General features: G+C 33.7%; 1 protein-coding gene across 2 annotated transcripts; it reads right to left on the reverse strand.

Moving 5' to 3' along the window:
• Positions 1–279: 279 nt before the first annotated feature.
• Positions 280–7,020, reverse strand: LOC110760616 (long chain acyl-CoA synthetase 4-like). Of its 2 annotated transcripts, XM_088253366.1 has the most exons (20): positions 6,865–7,020; positions 6,497–6,713; positions 5,708–5,771; positions 5,510–5,599; positions 5,338–5,394; positions 4,890–4,938; positions 4,656–4,732; positions 4,404–4,443; positions 4,198–4,292; positions 3,661–3,828; positions 3,435–3,545; positions 3,272–3,359; positions 3,069–3,135; positions 2,628–2,703; positions 2,397–2,514; positions 2,023–2,268; positions 1,790–1,929; positions 1,323–1,505; positions 1,088–1,207; positions 280–503 (listed from the first exon to the last, which is right to left on the reverse strand). In XM_088253366.1, the coding sequence occupies exons 2-20, from the start codon at positions 6,652–6,654 to the stop codon at positions 468–470; spliced, it is 1,983 nt and encodes a 660-aa protein (XP_088109492.1). In that variant the 5' UTR covers positions 6,655–6,713; positions 6,865–7,020; the 3' UTR covers positions 280–467. The 2 variants fall into 2 exon arrangements, with proteins under 2 accessions (XP_088109492.1, XP_088109493.1); XM_088253367.1 differs by lacking the exon at positions 6,865–7,020 and having other exon boundaries at positions 6,497–6,839.
• Positions 7,021–14,641: the final 7,621 nt, after the last annotated feature.

The raw sequence follows: 14,641 nt of genomic DNA on the forward strand, positions 1-14,641 counted from the left end.
TGGTGGTTGGACAATGGAATTTTATTTTATTTTTATAAATACAAGCGATAAGGAAAGAAGAATTGAATATTTTTAAACAAACTGATATGCCAACATGACAATTGCTTATTGGTTGTAAATAAATCATATTCAAGGTGGACTTTTAAACATAAACAAATTATTCGAATTAAAAAAGTTTGTATATAATTCAGAAAAAAACAAAAAAAGTTTGGATATGACATTGTTGCCTCTAGGGTTATTCCAAACGAATATCGCAGCAAATTGATCAAGAGAAAAATCAAAGTTAATGGTTTAGCCCATTTGCATAAACATACATCAGTAGTTTTCTGAAGTACATCCAAATTCGGTACACAAATTATCAGGTGTACAAATAAGCATATGTACAGTCACAAAATAAACTAGAATCGAATTTGTCAAATTGAACAAGGTCTTCAGGCTCCTCAAGTAAATCTTTCAGGCATTAGGGCTTATTTTGCACTCTTGTACATGTTATCAATGATTTCCTGTGCATCAAAAAATTTCAGTCAGCACTATCACCAAAATCAATATACTTTTCTATTTGTAAGAAGTAACCAAACCAACAATTACTCATAGAAACTAATCACTGTCTAAGCATCCGTTAATGAAGTAATCCATGCACTAAAGACTTTGAGCAGAGAACAACGATTAATTAGAAATTAAGGCATCAGGAACAACTGGCAACACACACGAATTAATGGGAATTTTCGTATATATGTCTAAACAGATTTCCAAACGGATGATCTATGCAACAGGGACAACAACTATTACAATCTTTCCCATCCTGGCTTCATGTGTCATAATGGATAGACAAACATAAACCATGTATTGACACAGTCACAGAACATAAGTAATGTTAGGTCCTTATATCAGATACTGTGCGATGAAGCTAAGAATATATTATAACTGTGTCAATGTGATGCCGAAATTACGATGACTGTAGTATAAATCAAGTCGTGTAGATCAGATTACCATAGTGGTACAAGTGTGTTAACCACACCTTTCACGTTATGTGCATTGTTAATACAAGTATTTAGAAAAATTCCTAGAGGAAACAGGATAGAGGTACCTTATAATATTTAAGCAACTGGGGTCTCTTCTTCTTGTAAGTTGGAGTGATAAGGTCACGCTCCATGTCAAATGGTTCTGGGTCGAGATGAACAGCTTTTATAACCTCAAAGCCTTTCAACTGCCACGAACAACACAATAGAATCACAAAAAGCTTCCAAAGATTTTCCAACAGCCAAAAATAAGTGTGGCCCATGACTAAACATTTAAGGTACTCAAATTGAGAAAGCAGAAACCTTTTTCTCTTTAGCAATCTTATTGAGCTCTCCAAGTATGTATTCTTTCACCCTTGTATGTTCACAGAGAGAATTGAAATCACCAGATACACCGTTTTGTTCAGCCCAACTTTCAATTGCTTGCTTGTTAGGATTAACTACTGCGATCAGGAAGGACTCAAAGCTGTTCCCATAAACCCATATCTAAATTTGACAAAAAAAATTAAAAATCATCAGACTAAGTATAAATTCATATCAAAATTGAGAGAATGAACTCTAAGTCATCAGACTAGTGTATCCTTCCAACAGCTAAAACAACTCTCTCTTTCTTTCACACAAAGATAGCTGACAACCTTTTAATGTATGTATCAATTTATCACACAAGTCATTATATCTGGAAGAACATTTTCTATTTAACAAGGTGGATGAGAATCAAAGGCAGAAATAAAATACTTTTGAAATATAAATACAAAAGAAGAAAGGCATACCGCATCGATATCAGAAACAAGTCCATAAATATTCTCCAAGTTTTCAACTGCAACATACTCTCCTTGTGAAAGCTTGAAAATATTCTTCTTGCGGTCAATGATTTTCAAGCTTCCATCTGATTGCCACTCACCAACATCACCTGATGCAAAGATAATTTTAGGCAAAGTTGAATGTTTCCAGTCAATGACATGAGAGCCATACCATACTACAAAATTCATCAATATGGACAAACCTGTATGGAACCACCCATCGATCATGACCTCTTTGGTGAGGTCCTCACGTTTGTAATATCCTGAAAACAAAGTGTTTCCCTTTACACATATTTCTCCACGCGGTGTATCTGAAAGGGCATCGTACCCCATTTCAGGGACAGATTCTAGGCATACATCCACATTTGGAACTGGAGGACCCACTGTGCCAAGCATTGACAGTTCATTTGGCAGTGACACAAACGTACCAGCACAAGTTTCTGTCAGACCTGCAATAACGTTGATATGGAAAAGGCTATCAATGTAAAAGCAATGCAGAAAGATTCAATAAAGCCATTGAGAAAATAAAGACTAGCTTTTATAATCCCATGAAAATAACTGCTGAAGATGGCTTTACCATATCCTTGTAGAACATGAGCGCATGCCACCACTCGTAAGAAAGCTTCTACATGAGTAGAAAGAGGAGCAGCCCCAGACAAAATAAGCCGCACCCTACCGCCCAACCCTTGCTTTACCTGAAGTTGTCAGAACATAAATGAGACTCAATTGAATAAGCAGAATATGGTTACAATCATGGTTCATATCAATGAAGCATGTTGAAGGGGAAGAAAAAGAAATATTTCACCACCTTACTAAACACAATTTTGTCAGCAATTGGAGAAGCATCCCCATGTGCATGCCCCTTTTGCATGTTATGATACTTGCTGCAGAAACCGTGAAACACAAAAGGTTGTAATAAAAACTATTATGTTATCTACTGCCATTAAAAACATACGTATTTGATCTCTACTTGGAGCCAAAATATCAAGTAGGGGTAGGGGTAACTAAATTTGCAGCAAATCCACATGTTGTAGTATATGCACAGCAAACAAATAGATAAGATATTTTAGGGAAAAGAAATAATTATCAACATGCAAGTATAAAATATCTTGTTTACAAAGTAAGAATCATATGGGAGTAAGGGATAAGATCAAATATAGATTCAAGCTTGTTTTCTTAATAAACATGTTCACAAATTCAATAATAAATTATATTTTACTAATTATGATAAGCAAAGAATGGCACTTACTATGAATATGCAAAATTGAACATTGTCTTTTTCACGATGCCCCCTGTCGCAATCCTCTGTGTCAAGCCTGGAAATGCACAAAGCAATTATAGAGCGTAATAGTTGATATAGTAAATTATTGTGGATTCATTTGAAGATATAATTGTATCAATGAGTAAGAAGTCTCAATTCCATGGCTAAAATCATGCACAGTTAAACGGTACCTGCGTAGATCCTGTCTAATACACGAGGAACAGCACAGAAGATGGTCGGTTTCAGCTCCCCAATGTCTTCAGTCAATAATTTGACATCCTGCAGAATAAGAAATAAGGTAATATCAGGTTTATAATTTATGGTTAGAGAAGAGCAATGAGTAATTGTACTCACCCCACGCCAGAACCCTATTGAGGCGCCAGTCCAGATAAATAATTCTTCAATCACGCGATCGAAGATATGTGCAAGAGGAAGAAACGAAAGATATACATCCTTCTCGTTCAACTTTAAAAATGAAAAAGAAAAATATTTTGTAAAAAGTCAGCATCCTTAAAACGAAAGTAACCAGCTCATGTTCTCACAAAATAAGGTATGTAAGTTGAGATGAAAAGGAAATCACCTGTTCATTTACACTCTCTAGCAAGCGCTTCACCCCTGCCAGAAGTGTAATGATGCTATCATTGGATATCAATACTCCCTTGGGGTCACCAGTTGTTCCACTAGTATACATTATAGTGCAGATATCACTTTTCTTTTTTACTGGAAGATCAAAATCTTTATTATCTCCCTGCAGGAACAGATCTAAAACTTAAACCAGAAAAATGAAAATTACTGATCTTCTGGAAATGTGTAAATAACCAAACTATGCACGAAACACGACAATTACAGCCAGACATCCCTGCCTCGAACACAATACACATTATCTTGATTAGAAGTTTGGTAATTCCACACAGATAGAGAAGCACCATTTGCAACTTTTAAACCATGTTCGGCCGACTGAAGGGGAGTACTTCCATTAAAAATTTCACAAATAATTTCTTCATAATAGTGATCTAGAGGTCTTTGTCCTTCTTTTCTTTTCAGATAAATTTCTTTGGTTCACCAATATGACTTATTACATGAGAAGAGGACTGGGAGATCAGATAGAACAACCCACCAGTTGCAGAAACTCATTCCAAGAATATAATGCTACTCCATACTTCTCAAGTGTTTCCTTTTGTTCAGGTGTAACCTTGCCAAAGCTCACAAGTGCTACATGATTAAAAGAAGAAAAATTAAAGAACATAAAGAAGTTATTTTACTGACAACAACAGACACATACCAAGGAATCTTGAAAAATATGAGAAATATGCAGCAACTTACTCTTCAGATGCTTTGCCGCGTTAGGAAATGTTTTCAACAGCTGAAAGAGAAAAATATACAGTACACATAAGAGAACCGGAATGAGCACTCAAAGCTTAAAAATGCCTTTACTCTCAAACCAACTAGAATTTTTTAGGCAATGATTGTCAATATCCGACCTTTGTTGTAAGTATAATATGACAGCAGTTTTCTCCAATGTGCCACAGTAATACGGTAGTAAGTAATACAATTGTTGATATAAAACTCATTTACCTCAGGTATCTTCTTTTCTTCTGTAAAAGCAATTGAAACTTCAGCATGGCAAATGATAAATTCCACAGCACCAGCACCTAAACCAAATATCAGAGATTAGAAAAGAAACAAATAAAACAATATTTCAAAAATCATGAATTGAGAGTTAAGGTGAATGCACCACAATTCATATCAACCAAGCCTTGAACCCAACTGATTGGGGTGGGCTACATGATAAAGAAGAGATATGCCTACCTAGAGTGTCATATAAAGGCACACAATAGAGTCCATGAGCATTGCAAGCCTGCATAAGATTTTCATTTAATATTTCGGACTGAAGCGTAAGATTTATATTATTAATAAAAGGTTCCAAGAACAAAGGACATTTATGTAAAAATAACCAAATGAATGAGCTAAGATTCAGAGAATGTGAAAGCCTAAGCAGAGATACCAAACACAAAAGATATTTTTCCCAATGCAAACTCATAACTTCAGAATTCAAGAGGATACCACAATGGACAGTGAGGACCGTTTCTTTTTTCTTTATGAACCATATCAGTGGAAAATGGGCAGTAACAAAACAAAATAGGGCGTGATGATCCTACCTGCTTGATCAAGTACACATTTTTCTACCGACTGACGGGTTGGGTAAAAAATGGAAGAATTTACAAAGGAAAATGAAAATGGAAAAAAGACAGCATACCTCCATGCTCATAATCCATTCTGGGCAGTTGACACCATATATACCACATTTGTCTCCCTGTAATCCGCCATAATTACATTAAATTATACTGTTCGCATAAATTGCACGGGGCAATATTTTGCAAAGTATTGAATAAAAAATAAAATAGCCAATGAGAACGATGATCACATACTTCCCCCACACCACAACTGCGAATGGAATTTCCAATTTTTACTACGAAGTCATATACTTCTTTATATGTTAGCCACTCATATTTACCGGCCTGCAAAGAGACAAAACTTCACAAATTAGCTACAAGCCAAAAGAATTAGCTAGAAAGCAACCTATGGCAAAGGATAGACATAGCTTGTCTACAACTATGAAATTACACCTTCCCGTTCACAATCTCCCGACGACCAAGCATTGGGTTTCCAGGATTTTTCTCCACTGACAAACTGCAAAATAAGTAAGAAAACTTACAAACAATAAAAATTCATACATAAAATAACTTTGTATTCAATTTTCTGGATAGATCAGAGTTTGTTAAGCTGTCTTAGTAAAATTGAGCCAACCCATATCCAGAACCAAGCAGAGCTCTTTAACAAGCATGGCCCAGAACCATACTTCTTCACTTAAGCTGCCGGATTGAAAACAGAGCATGTGATGTGTAATTTAGCAATCATTTTGCATTTTAGTATGACAAAAACAAATTTTTTTACTTTGATAATTTTACTGCAGCACTCAGAGTTGGCCAAGACTGAACTTATTGCATTTCTTTTCGCATTGATCACGCAATAGAATTGTCTCAGGCATTTTTTTTTTTTGTGCGAGTCAAAGCAACAAACTTCACAACCACAAAAACAAATTCATCCACAATTTGACACAAATTCTCTGAAACCCCAGTAGAAAGATCGTAAACATGCTCAATCACCCATAAAAATAGTCTAGTAAAAACGAAATTCATTCGTAAAACCAAATTCTAAATACTCGCAATTCAGAGTCCGATAAAAACAAAGCAAAACAGCTCAGTTGACTTATTTTACTTTCTTTTTTTTCCTGAACTTAAAATTTGCATCAAACAACAAACTGCCAAAGCAAAAAACAGTCCTCATTTATTTTCTTTCGTTTTCTTGTGCTTTCTCGGAAACCAAGCAGGAAATTCGGATAAAAAAATTAGTACCGGAAAACATCCCAGCAACTGTCCAATCCAGGAATGGGAGGCGGAAAGCCATCTTTAGCGAACAGGCTTCGATACACAGGTCCCTGCGATGGCTTCCCGTCCTTAGCCTCCTTCGCCTTCTCCACTTCAATAAGATACTTATACTTCGCTGCCGCCATTATCAAATCTCAATCGGATCGTACGGACCTTCCTTCCTCCTATCTCTCTCTATAAGAATCTGAGAATGGAGAGAATAAAAAAAATATATAAAGCAGTTCGTTATAATTATTTATGTGGAAAAATAGTCAATAAATATAGGTGGCATGGCAGTGGGTGGAACGACGACGAGTGGCTATTTTGGTAAATTGATACAGAGTTTATGAGGCTACCGCTGGCAGCTGGTTTTTTGACTAGCAGACGAAGACGAGTCACTGACTCACTGAGTCATATACGGGGAAGGACCACTCGTTGGATTTTGGCCTTCTGGTTTGTTTGGTGGTAGTTGTGTTTCGTTTCGAGTCTTGTGACACAGAATTCAGAGTTGATTGTGTTATACGACTGGTCAACAGTCTCAACGGCTCTGATTTTCGGATTTGGTTTTTGGGATTTTGATTTTGATTTGTTCGTGGCCGTCCGATCTTGTTGTATTTGATACGTTTCTTTCTTTTATCGTCGTGGAAATTTTAAAGTCTTTTTATACGACAGGAAAACTTTTGCTTCAACCAAACATTGGCGTGACAATCAATCAGAGTAATTTCTGGATTGAAGAAAAAGTTAAATTGCTTTTTTCTAGACTGTAATTCAGAACATTTTGAACTAATTATATCAGACTTCTTTATATTTCATGGCAAATTCGAGGTTTACTAAAGCGTATTCTATCTTTTTACCATTTTACTGCAAGTGAATTAGAGGGAAAGTAATTTCCTGCTATGTGAGACATATTACCAAGAACAAAATCAAATTTGTTGGATTCATTTTTAAATTTGAAATATTAGAAGTTAATCTATGATAGGTTAAAGTTAAAAATGTGTAGAGCAAGTTTTCGAGATAAATTTGCTTTGTCTAACCATTCACCCATTGTTAATTGATTTCAGATTAAATGCTCACATTCTAACATAAAACGAACGCAATCTATATGTATATATAACTAAGTAATTTCAAATTAAATTTGTGATTTCATGTTATCTAAGTCACTCAACACGTGAGAAAAGTTCGTATATGTAAATAAATTCTTGAAAATCAAAGTCAATGTGTCTCAATATATATATATATATTCTTTTTGGACCATTTCCTTAGAGGAACTTTCTCTGAAATTTCTTGTGATCCAGAGAGTAGAGTACCGGTCAAATCCAAAATAAGAACAACCAAAATTGGTCATTTTTCTAGAAATTGAAACTTGATTAATTCTATAGCATTTCAATTCAAAGAGTTAATGCATGTCCACATCCTAATTTATACCAGTTCTAGCTTATTAGGCCATCTATCTCTGTTTGTTATTTTCTATCTTTCTTAATCCAAATGAATACGTCAAGAAAGGGCAATGCATTATGCATGTAGGTGAACCACTCAAACTCCTCACCCTCTTATTTGTTTCACATTTTCTTCTCAACCCGGAGAAAATCCATCACACATTTTCTTTCATTTTAACATATTTCTAATATTGGGCAACGGTTGAGATTATAAATATGTCACCAATCCTTAACATAAAATATTTATTGAAGAATTTTCATATATATAATTTTATTTTATAAAATGTTTTATATTTATTTAACAAATCTGCATCAGCAATTTGATATACTTGGCCAAACCTCTATAGACCGGCGGGAATTAAATATGAGATCCATGCTTGTGTCAATACCATCATATTATTATATGCAAAATCAACATTGAAATCAATTTAATTAGGGTTGTGATCATCACTAATTTTAAAAGATTTTCCCTAATTTCATTTTCTTTGACATTGTAAAGTCATTCATTCATTGAAAAGTATTTGATTATATTAATGCCCACATGCCATCAGCAATCCAAAAGTCTAAAAGAAGGCAACAACAACTAACAAAAGATATTGATTTTTTCTCACCAAAAAAAAAGAAAAAAAGATATTGATTTTACATTTCTTATTAAGCAAGAAAGAACCTTCTCATCACCAAATCATACTTGTGTATATATAGTGGTGCTTTGCTTCAAGCTCGAGATTTTTCCAACCAAAGTGAAGAAATAGTTAGTTGGTTATCTTCGTCGTTAGATGAGGTGATTATCGCGACTCTATTTTTATCTTTTTAGTTGGTTGATTGAGTGTTGAACTTAAACATATGATATGTTGCTTTATCATTCTTTTTAAGTAGTTGTTTAGTGAAAAAATGGTCTTGATTTACAGACTGGCAATCTCAAATTCAAACCTCTATGATACCTTGACAATATGTGTGTGCGAAAACCCAATCTCCTTATACTATCACTTATATTATTTATAAATAAAAAAAAATCCACCTACCCATCTAAAGGTGGTCCTTAGGACCTACGCCTACCTAAAGAGGAGTCATGATGCCATGCACCACACAAATTGCCGAGTCGTTGGCCAACACTAAATTGCGGGCTACTATCATAATAAGTACACATGATTTTGTGGGCTACAAAGCTAGTTTGGGCAGGGAGAGACACGGAACTTTAGCTGAAAAAGACAAGCCCTTCATTGTGTGGCCATTGTAGGGTCATTGCCTAATTGCCTCTATATAACTATGTGCCCCTATCCAAAACTTGTATAAATTGGGATAATACTATTTTGTTATTTCATGCCCATTATAAAATGTCATGTGGAAAAATTATCATAGGTGACATACTGTAATTAATCGGAGATAGCAAAATAGTATTATCCTCATTTCATATAAGTATTTCTCTTATGACAAGCAGTTGCATGATAAATTCCCAGATAATCAATTTTGAGAGTTGAAATATCTACTTCGGGTTTGCACTTTCATTGCTACATCAAGATAATATATTTTGTGAGTTGAACTATCTACTTCTGGTTTGCTGTTCCATGGTTACATCTTAGGACGGATCAGATCAGAGTTCTAAACGTCTAGCTGGCTCAACGCGCTGCAAAAGCTGCTGCTAAAGGTTTGAAACTGATCAATATTTTGTTAGTGTAGCTTCTATTGCACAGGAAACGTCCGATTTCGAACCTTTGCTATGACGATTTTGCCCCTCTCCCATACAAAGACTGCGACGAAACTAATAAGTAATTCGTTTGGGCGGAAGTGTCATTATCCAGCGTCTCCTAAAAAGTAAACGCCGACTCGGATAAGAGTCTTCCAGTCTAGGCTAGGGATAAAAAGTTACAAGGAAACCATAAAATGGCCCTTAATTTAATCAAAATTAAATTTGATACTGCTGCTGATGAGAATTTGGTACCCATAAATGGTGTTGGTCAAATGGGCATGCAATGGATTTCAATTGCTCCTTGTCCTTTTTTTTAATAACTTTTTTTCTTCTTTTCCGTAAGTGAGTGTTTGGCATATACGGGAGATGCCATACAATTAATTTTCCAATACCCAAAAGTTAGGCTGAAGCTGAAAAAGCAAATATGAACACCGACTCGTATAATAAGAGTCCCCGCCAGATAATTTCTCATAATTATGCTTAGATTAAGAGTATTGCAACTGGGTTTCCTCCTAAAACATATAAAACCCCAAAAGCATGAAGAGAAACATATTACTGTACGAAATGTGGAACATGAGACCATCATCATTAAACAAGTGTTGTAAATCATAACGCATTTAAACATATTACATGACATATGAAAGCGTATACAATAATGATGTATTAGGCGCAAATCAAATACCAGTCTAGTTACAATAATGATGTATTAGGCAAATCAAATAAATTATTTAATACTAATTATTCACTAAATAAATAATAATTAAAATATAATTACTAACTTAACTAGTTAGATCAAGCAAAGATATTATTTTTTAAAAATTAATTAACCCAAATATCCTAAGTTTAGATTTATTTTTTTAAAAAGGAACTTTGCCGAGAAATTTCGTCGGCGCAGGTCAACAGACCTCTCCCGACGAAATTTCGTCGGCACAGGTTTATTTGTCGTGAAAATCCTTATCCGACAAACTTTTGCCGGCATAGGTCCATGCCGACGAAATTTCATCGGGAAAGGTGTTATGTTTGTTTTATTTAAATTTTTAATTTTTGAAATATAAAATTAGTTTCTTTACTCTTTTTTTTTTTTTGGCTAACCTCTTTAATTTAATATATGTAATTAAGTAATATCTTATTAGCCTTAATATCTCCTATAATTCAACAAAATTTATATATATATATTACTTATTTTCATTTGGGTGCCTTAATTAAAGTTCTCCAAAGCCCAAGAGCCCCAAGGCCCAAGTCTTTGATTAATATAATTATTATTAATCAGCGCCAAATCCAAAGCCGAGCCTATAGCCAAGCTAATTTAATGACAAAAGCATCAAAGTAAGATTAACAGGTGAAAACACTTGAAAATAAAAAAATATTAAAAAAATACCCAAGTGTGCCCTCTCTGTGACTTGAACCCTGAACCCTGAACCCTGAAGTTAATAATTAAAACAAAAACCAGCCCATTTAATATTAAACATTTTAATATTGTTGCTCATTATATTTATTTGAACACCACTCTCCATACTATATTGCTACTGTAACACTACTTTCCATCTAATATTAAACATTTTAAATGAGTCCTCCCCATCATTTACTGTCTCCTATGTTCAAAACTGAAGTTTAGTTTGCATGACATTAAGAAAATGTAAGGAAAACCTGTCTATGTTGTTACATTGGAAGATGTAATCCAATTTTACAGCAGAAAACAACGTTTTTTAGGGGTCTGCAGGACTCAAGCCGCTTCTAGCAAACCATCATAGTGGTTTGTTTATAAAGACCTCTGTAGGAGTGGATTTTCGATTTGGGGTGTTCACAAAAGGCACCTCAAAAGCTAAGCCTACAGAGTAATCCATATTTATATTTTTATTGTTGGCGTATATATTAAAAGCGTATAGCCGCGCGGCTATACCCTTTAATATGTATCTCTCTTTTTGAATCACTTGGATTAGTAGTTAGGCTTTACTTAGTGAATATTAAAGGAAAAAAAGAAAAAAGAAAGAAGAAAGATTGAATTACTATTTATTAAGTAACATAATTCATGAAGTTAATTAAAATTTTTAATACTAATTATTCACTAAATAAATAATAATTGAAATATAATTACTAACTTAACTAGTTAGATAAAGCAAATATATTATTTAATTACTAACAATAAAATTTTAAAAAAATTAATTAACCCAAATATGTTAAGTTTAGATTTATTTTTTTGAAAAAGGACCTTTCCCGACAAAATTTCGTCGGCGCAGGTCAACAGACCTCTCCCGACGAAATTTCGTCGGCACAGGTTTATTTGTCGCGAAAAACCTTATCCGACAACCTTTTGCCGGCATAGGTCTATGCCGACGAAATTTCGTCGGGAAAGGTGTTATGTTTATTTTATTTAAATTTTTAATTTTTGAAATATAAAATTAGTTTCTTTACTCTTTTTTTTTTGGCTAACCTCTTTAATTTAATATATGTAATTAAGTAATATCTTATTAGCCTTAATATCTCCTATATTTCAACAATATATATTACTTATTTTCATTTGGGTGCCTTAATTAAAGTTCTCCAAAGCCCAAGAGCCCCAAGGCCCAAGTCTTTGATTAATATAATTATTATTAATCAGCGCCAAATCCAAAGCCGAGCCTATAGCCAAGCTAATTTAATGACAAAAGCATCAAAGTAAGATTAACAGGTGAAAACACTTGAAAATAAAAAAATATTAAAAAAATACCCAAGTGTGCCCTCTCTGTGACTTGAACCCTGAACCCTGAACCCTGAACCCTGAAGTTAATAATTAAAACAAAAGCCAGCCCATCTAATATTAAACATTTTAATATTGTTGCTCATTATATTTATTTGAACACCACTCTCCATACTATATTGCTACTGTAACACTACTTTCCATCTAATATTAAACATTTTAAATGAGTCCTCCCCATCATTTACTGTCTCCTATGTTCAAAACTGAAGTTTAGTTTGCATGACATTAAGAAAATGTAAGGAAAACCTGTCTGTGTTGTTACATTGGAAGATGTAATCCAATTTTACAGCAGAAAACAACGTTTTTTAGGGGTCTGCTGGACTCAAGCCGCTTCTAGCAAACCATCATAGTGGTTTGTTTATAAAGACCTCTGTAGGAGTGGATTTTCGATGTGGGGTGTTCACAAAAGGCACCTCAAAAGCTAAGCCTACAGAGAAATCCATATTTATATTTTTATTGTTGGCGTATATATTAAAAGCGTATAGCCGCGCGGCTATACCCTTTAATATGTATCTCTCTTTTTGAATCACTTTGATTAGTAGTTAGGCTTTACTTAGTGAATATTAAAGGAAAAAAAGAAAAAAGAAAGAAGAAAGATTGAATTACTATTTATTAAGTAACATAATTCATGAAGTTAATGAAAATTTTTAATACTAATTATTCACTAAATAAATAATAATTGAAATATAATTACTAACTTAACTAGTTAGATAAAGCAAATATATTATTTAATTACTAACAATAAAATTTTTAAAAAATTAATTAACCCAAATATCCTAAGTTTAGATTTATTTTTTTGAAAAAGGACCTTTCCCGACAACATTTCGTCGGCGCAGGTCAACAGACCTCTCCCGACGAAATTTCGTCGGCACAGGTTTATTTGTCCCGAAAAACCTTATCCGACAACCTTTTGCCGGCATAGGTCTATGCCGACGAAATTTCGTCGGGAAAGGTGTTATGTTTATTTTATTTAAATTTTTAATTTTTGAAATATAAAATTAGTTTCTTTACTCTTTTTTTTTTGGCTAACCTCTTTAATTTAATATATGTAATTAAGTAATATCTTATTAGCCTTAATATCTCCTATATTTCAACAATATATATTACTTATTTTCATTTGGGTGCCTTAATTAAAGTTCTCCAAAGCCCAAGAGCCCCAAGGCCCAAGTCTTTGATTAATATAATTATTATTAATCAGCGCCAAATCCAAAGCCGAGCCTATAGCCAAGCTAATTTAATGACAAAAGCATCAAAGTAAGATTAACAGGTGAAAACACTTGAAAATAAAAAAATATTAAAAAAATACCCAAGTGTGCCCTCTCTGTGACTTGAACCCTGAACCCTGAACCCTGAAGTTAATAATTAAAACAAAAGCCAGCCCATCTAATATTAAACATTTTAATATTGTTGCTCATTATATTTATTTGAACACCACTCTCCATACTATATTGCTACTGTAACACTACTTTCCATCTAATATTAAACATTTTAAATGAGTCCTCCCCATCATTTACTGTCTCCTATGTTCAAAACTGAAGTTTAGTTTGCATGACATTAAGAAAATATAAGGAAAACCTGTCTGTGTTGTTACATTGGAAGATGTAATCCAATTTTACAGCAGAAAACAACGTTTTTTAGGGGTCTGCAGGACTCAAGCCGCTTCTAGCAAACCATCATAGTGGTTTGTTTATAAAGACCTCTGTAGGAGTGGATTTTTCGATGTGGGGTGTTCACAAAAGGCACCTCAAAAGCTAAGCCTACAGAGAAATCCATATTTATATTTTTATTGTTGGCGTATATATTAAAAGCGTATAGCCGCGCGGCTATACCCTTTAATATGTATCTCTCTTTTTGAATCACTTTGATTAGTAGTTAGGCTTTACTTAGTGAATATTAAAGGAAAAAAAGAAAAAAGAAAGAAGAAAGATTGAATTACTATTTATTAAGTAACATAATTCATGAAGTTAATGAAAATTTTTAATACTAATTATTCACTAAATAAATAATAATTAAAATATAATTACTAACTTAACTAGTTAGATAAAGCAAATATATTGTTTAATTACTAACAATAAATTTTTTTAAAAATTAATTAATCCAAATATCCTAAGTTTAGATTTATTTTTTTTAAAAGGACCTTTCCTGAGAAAATTTCGTAGGCGCAGGTCAACAGACCTCTCCCGACGAAATTTCGTCGGCACAGGTTTATTTGTCGCGAAAAACCTTATCCGACAACCTTTTGCCAGCATAGGTCTATGCCGATGAAATTTCGT

The sequence above is a fragment of the Prunus avium genome, chromosome 5, assembly GCF_965620075.1.
Source record: "Prunus avium chromosome 5, drPruAviu1.hap1.1, whole genome shotgun sequence".
NCBI classification, from domain to species: domain Eukaryota; kingdom Viridiplantae; phylum Streptophyta; class Magnoliopsida; order Rosales; family Rosaceae; genus Prunus; species Prunus avium.

Coding starts and splice junctions, on each gene's coding strand:
- LOC110760616 (XM_088253366.1), bottom strand. CDS start 6,654: ATGGCGGCAGCGAAGTATAAGTATCTTATTGAAGTGGAGAAGGCGAAG. Junction 3,829..4,197: donor GGAATGAGTTTCTGCAACTG/GTGGGTTGTTCT, acceptor CTGTTCCTGCAG/GGAGATAATAAAGATTTTGA. Junction 1,208..1,322: donor AGATTGCTAAAGAGAAAAAG/GTTTCTGCTTTC, acceptor TGTTCGTGGCAG/TTGAAAGGCTTTGAGGTTAT.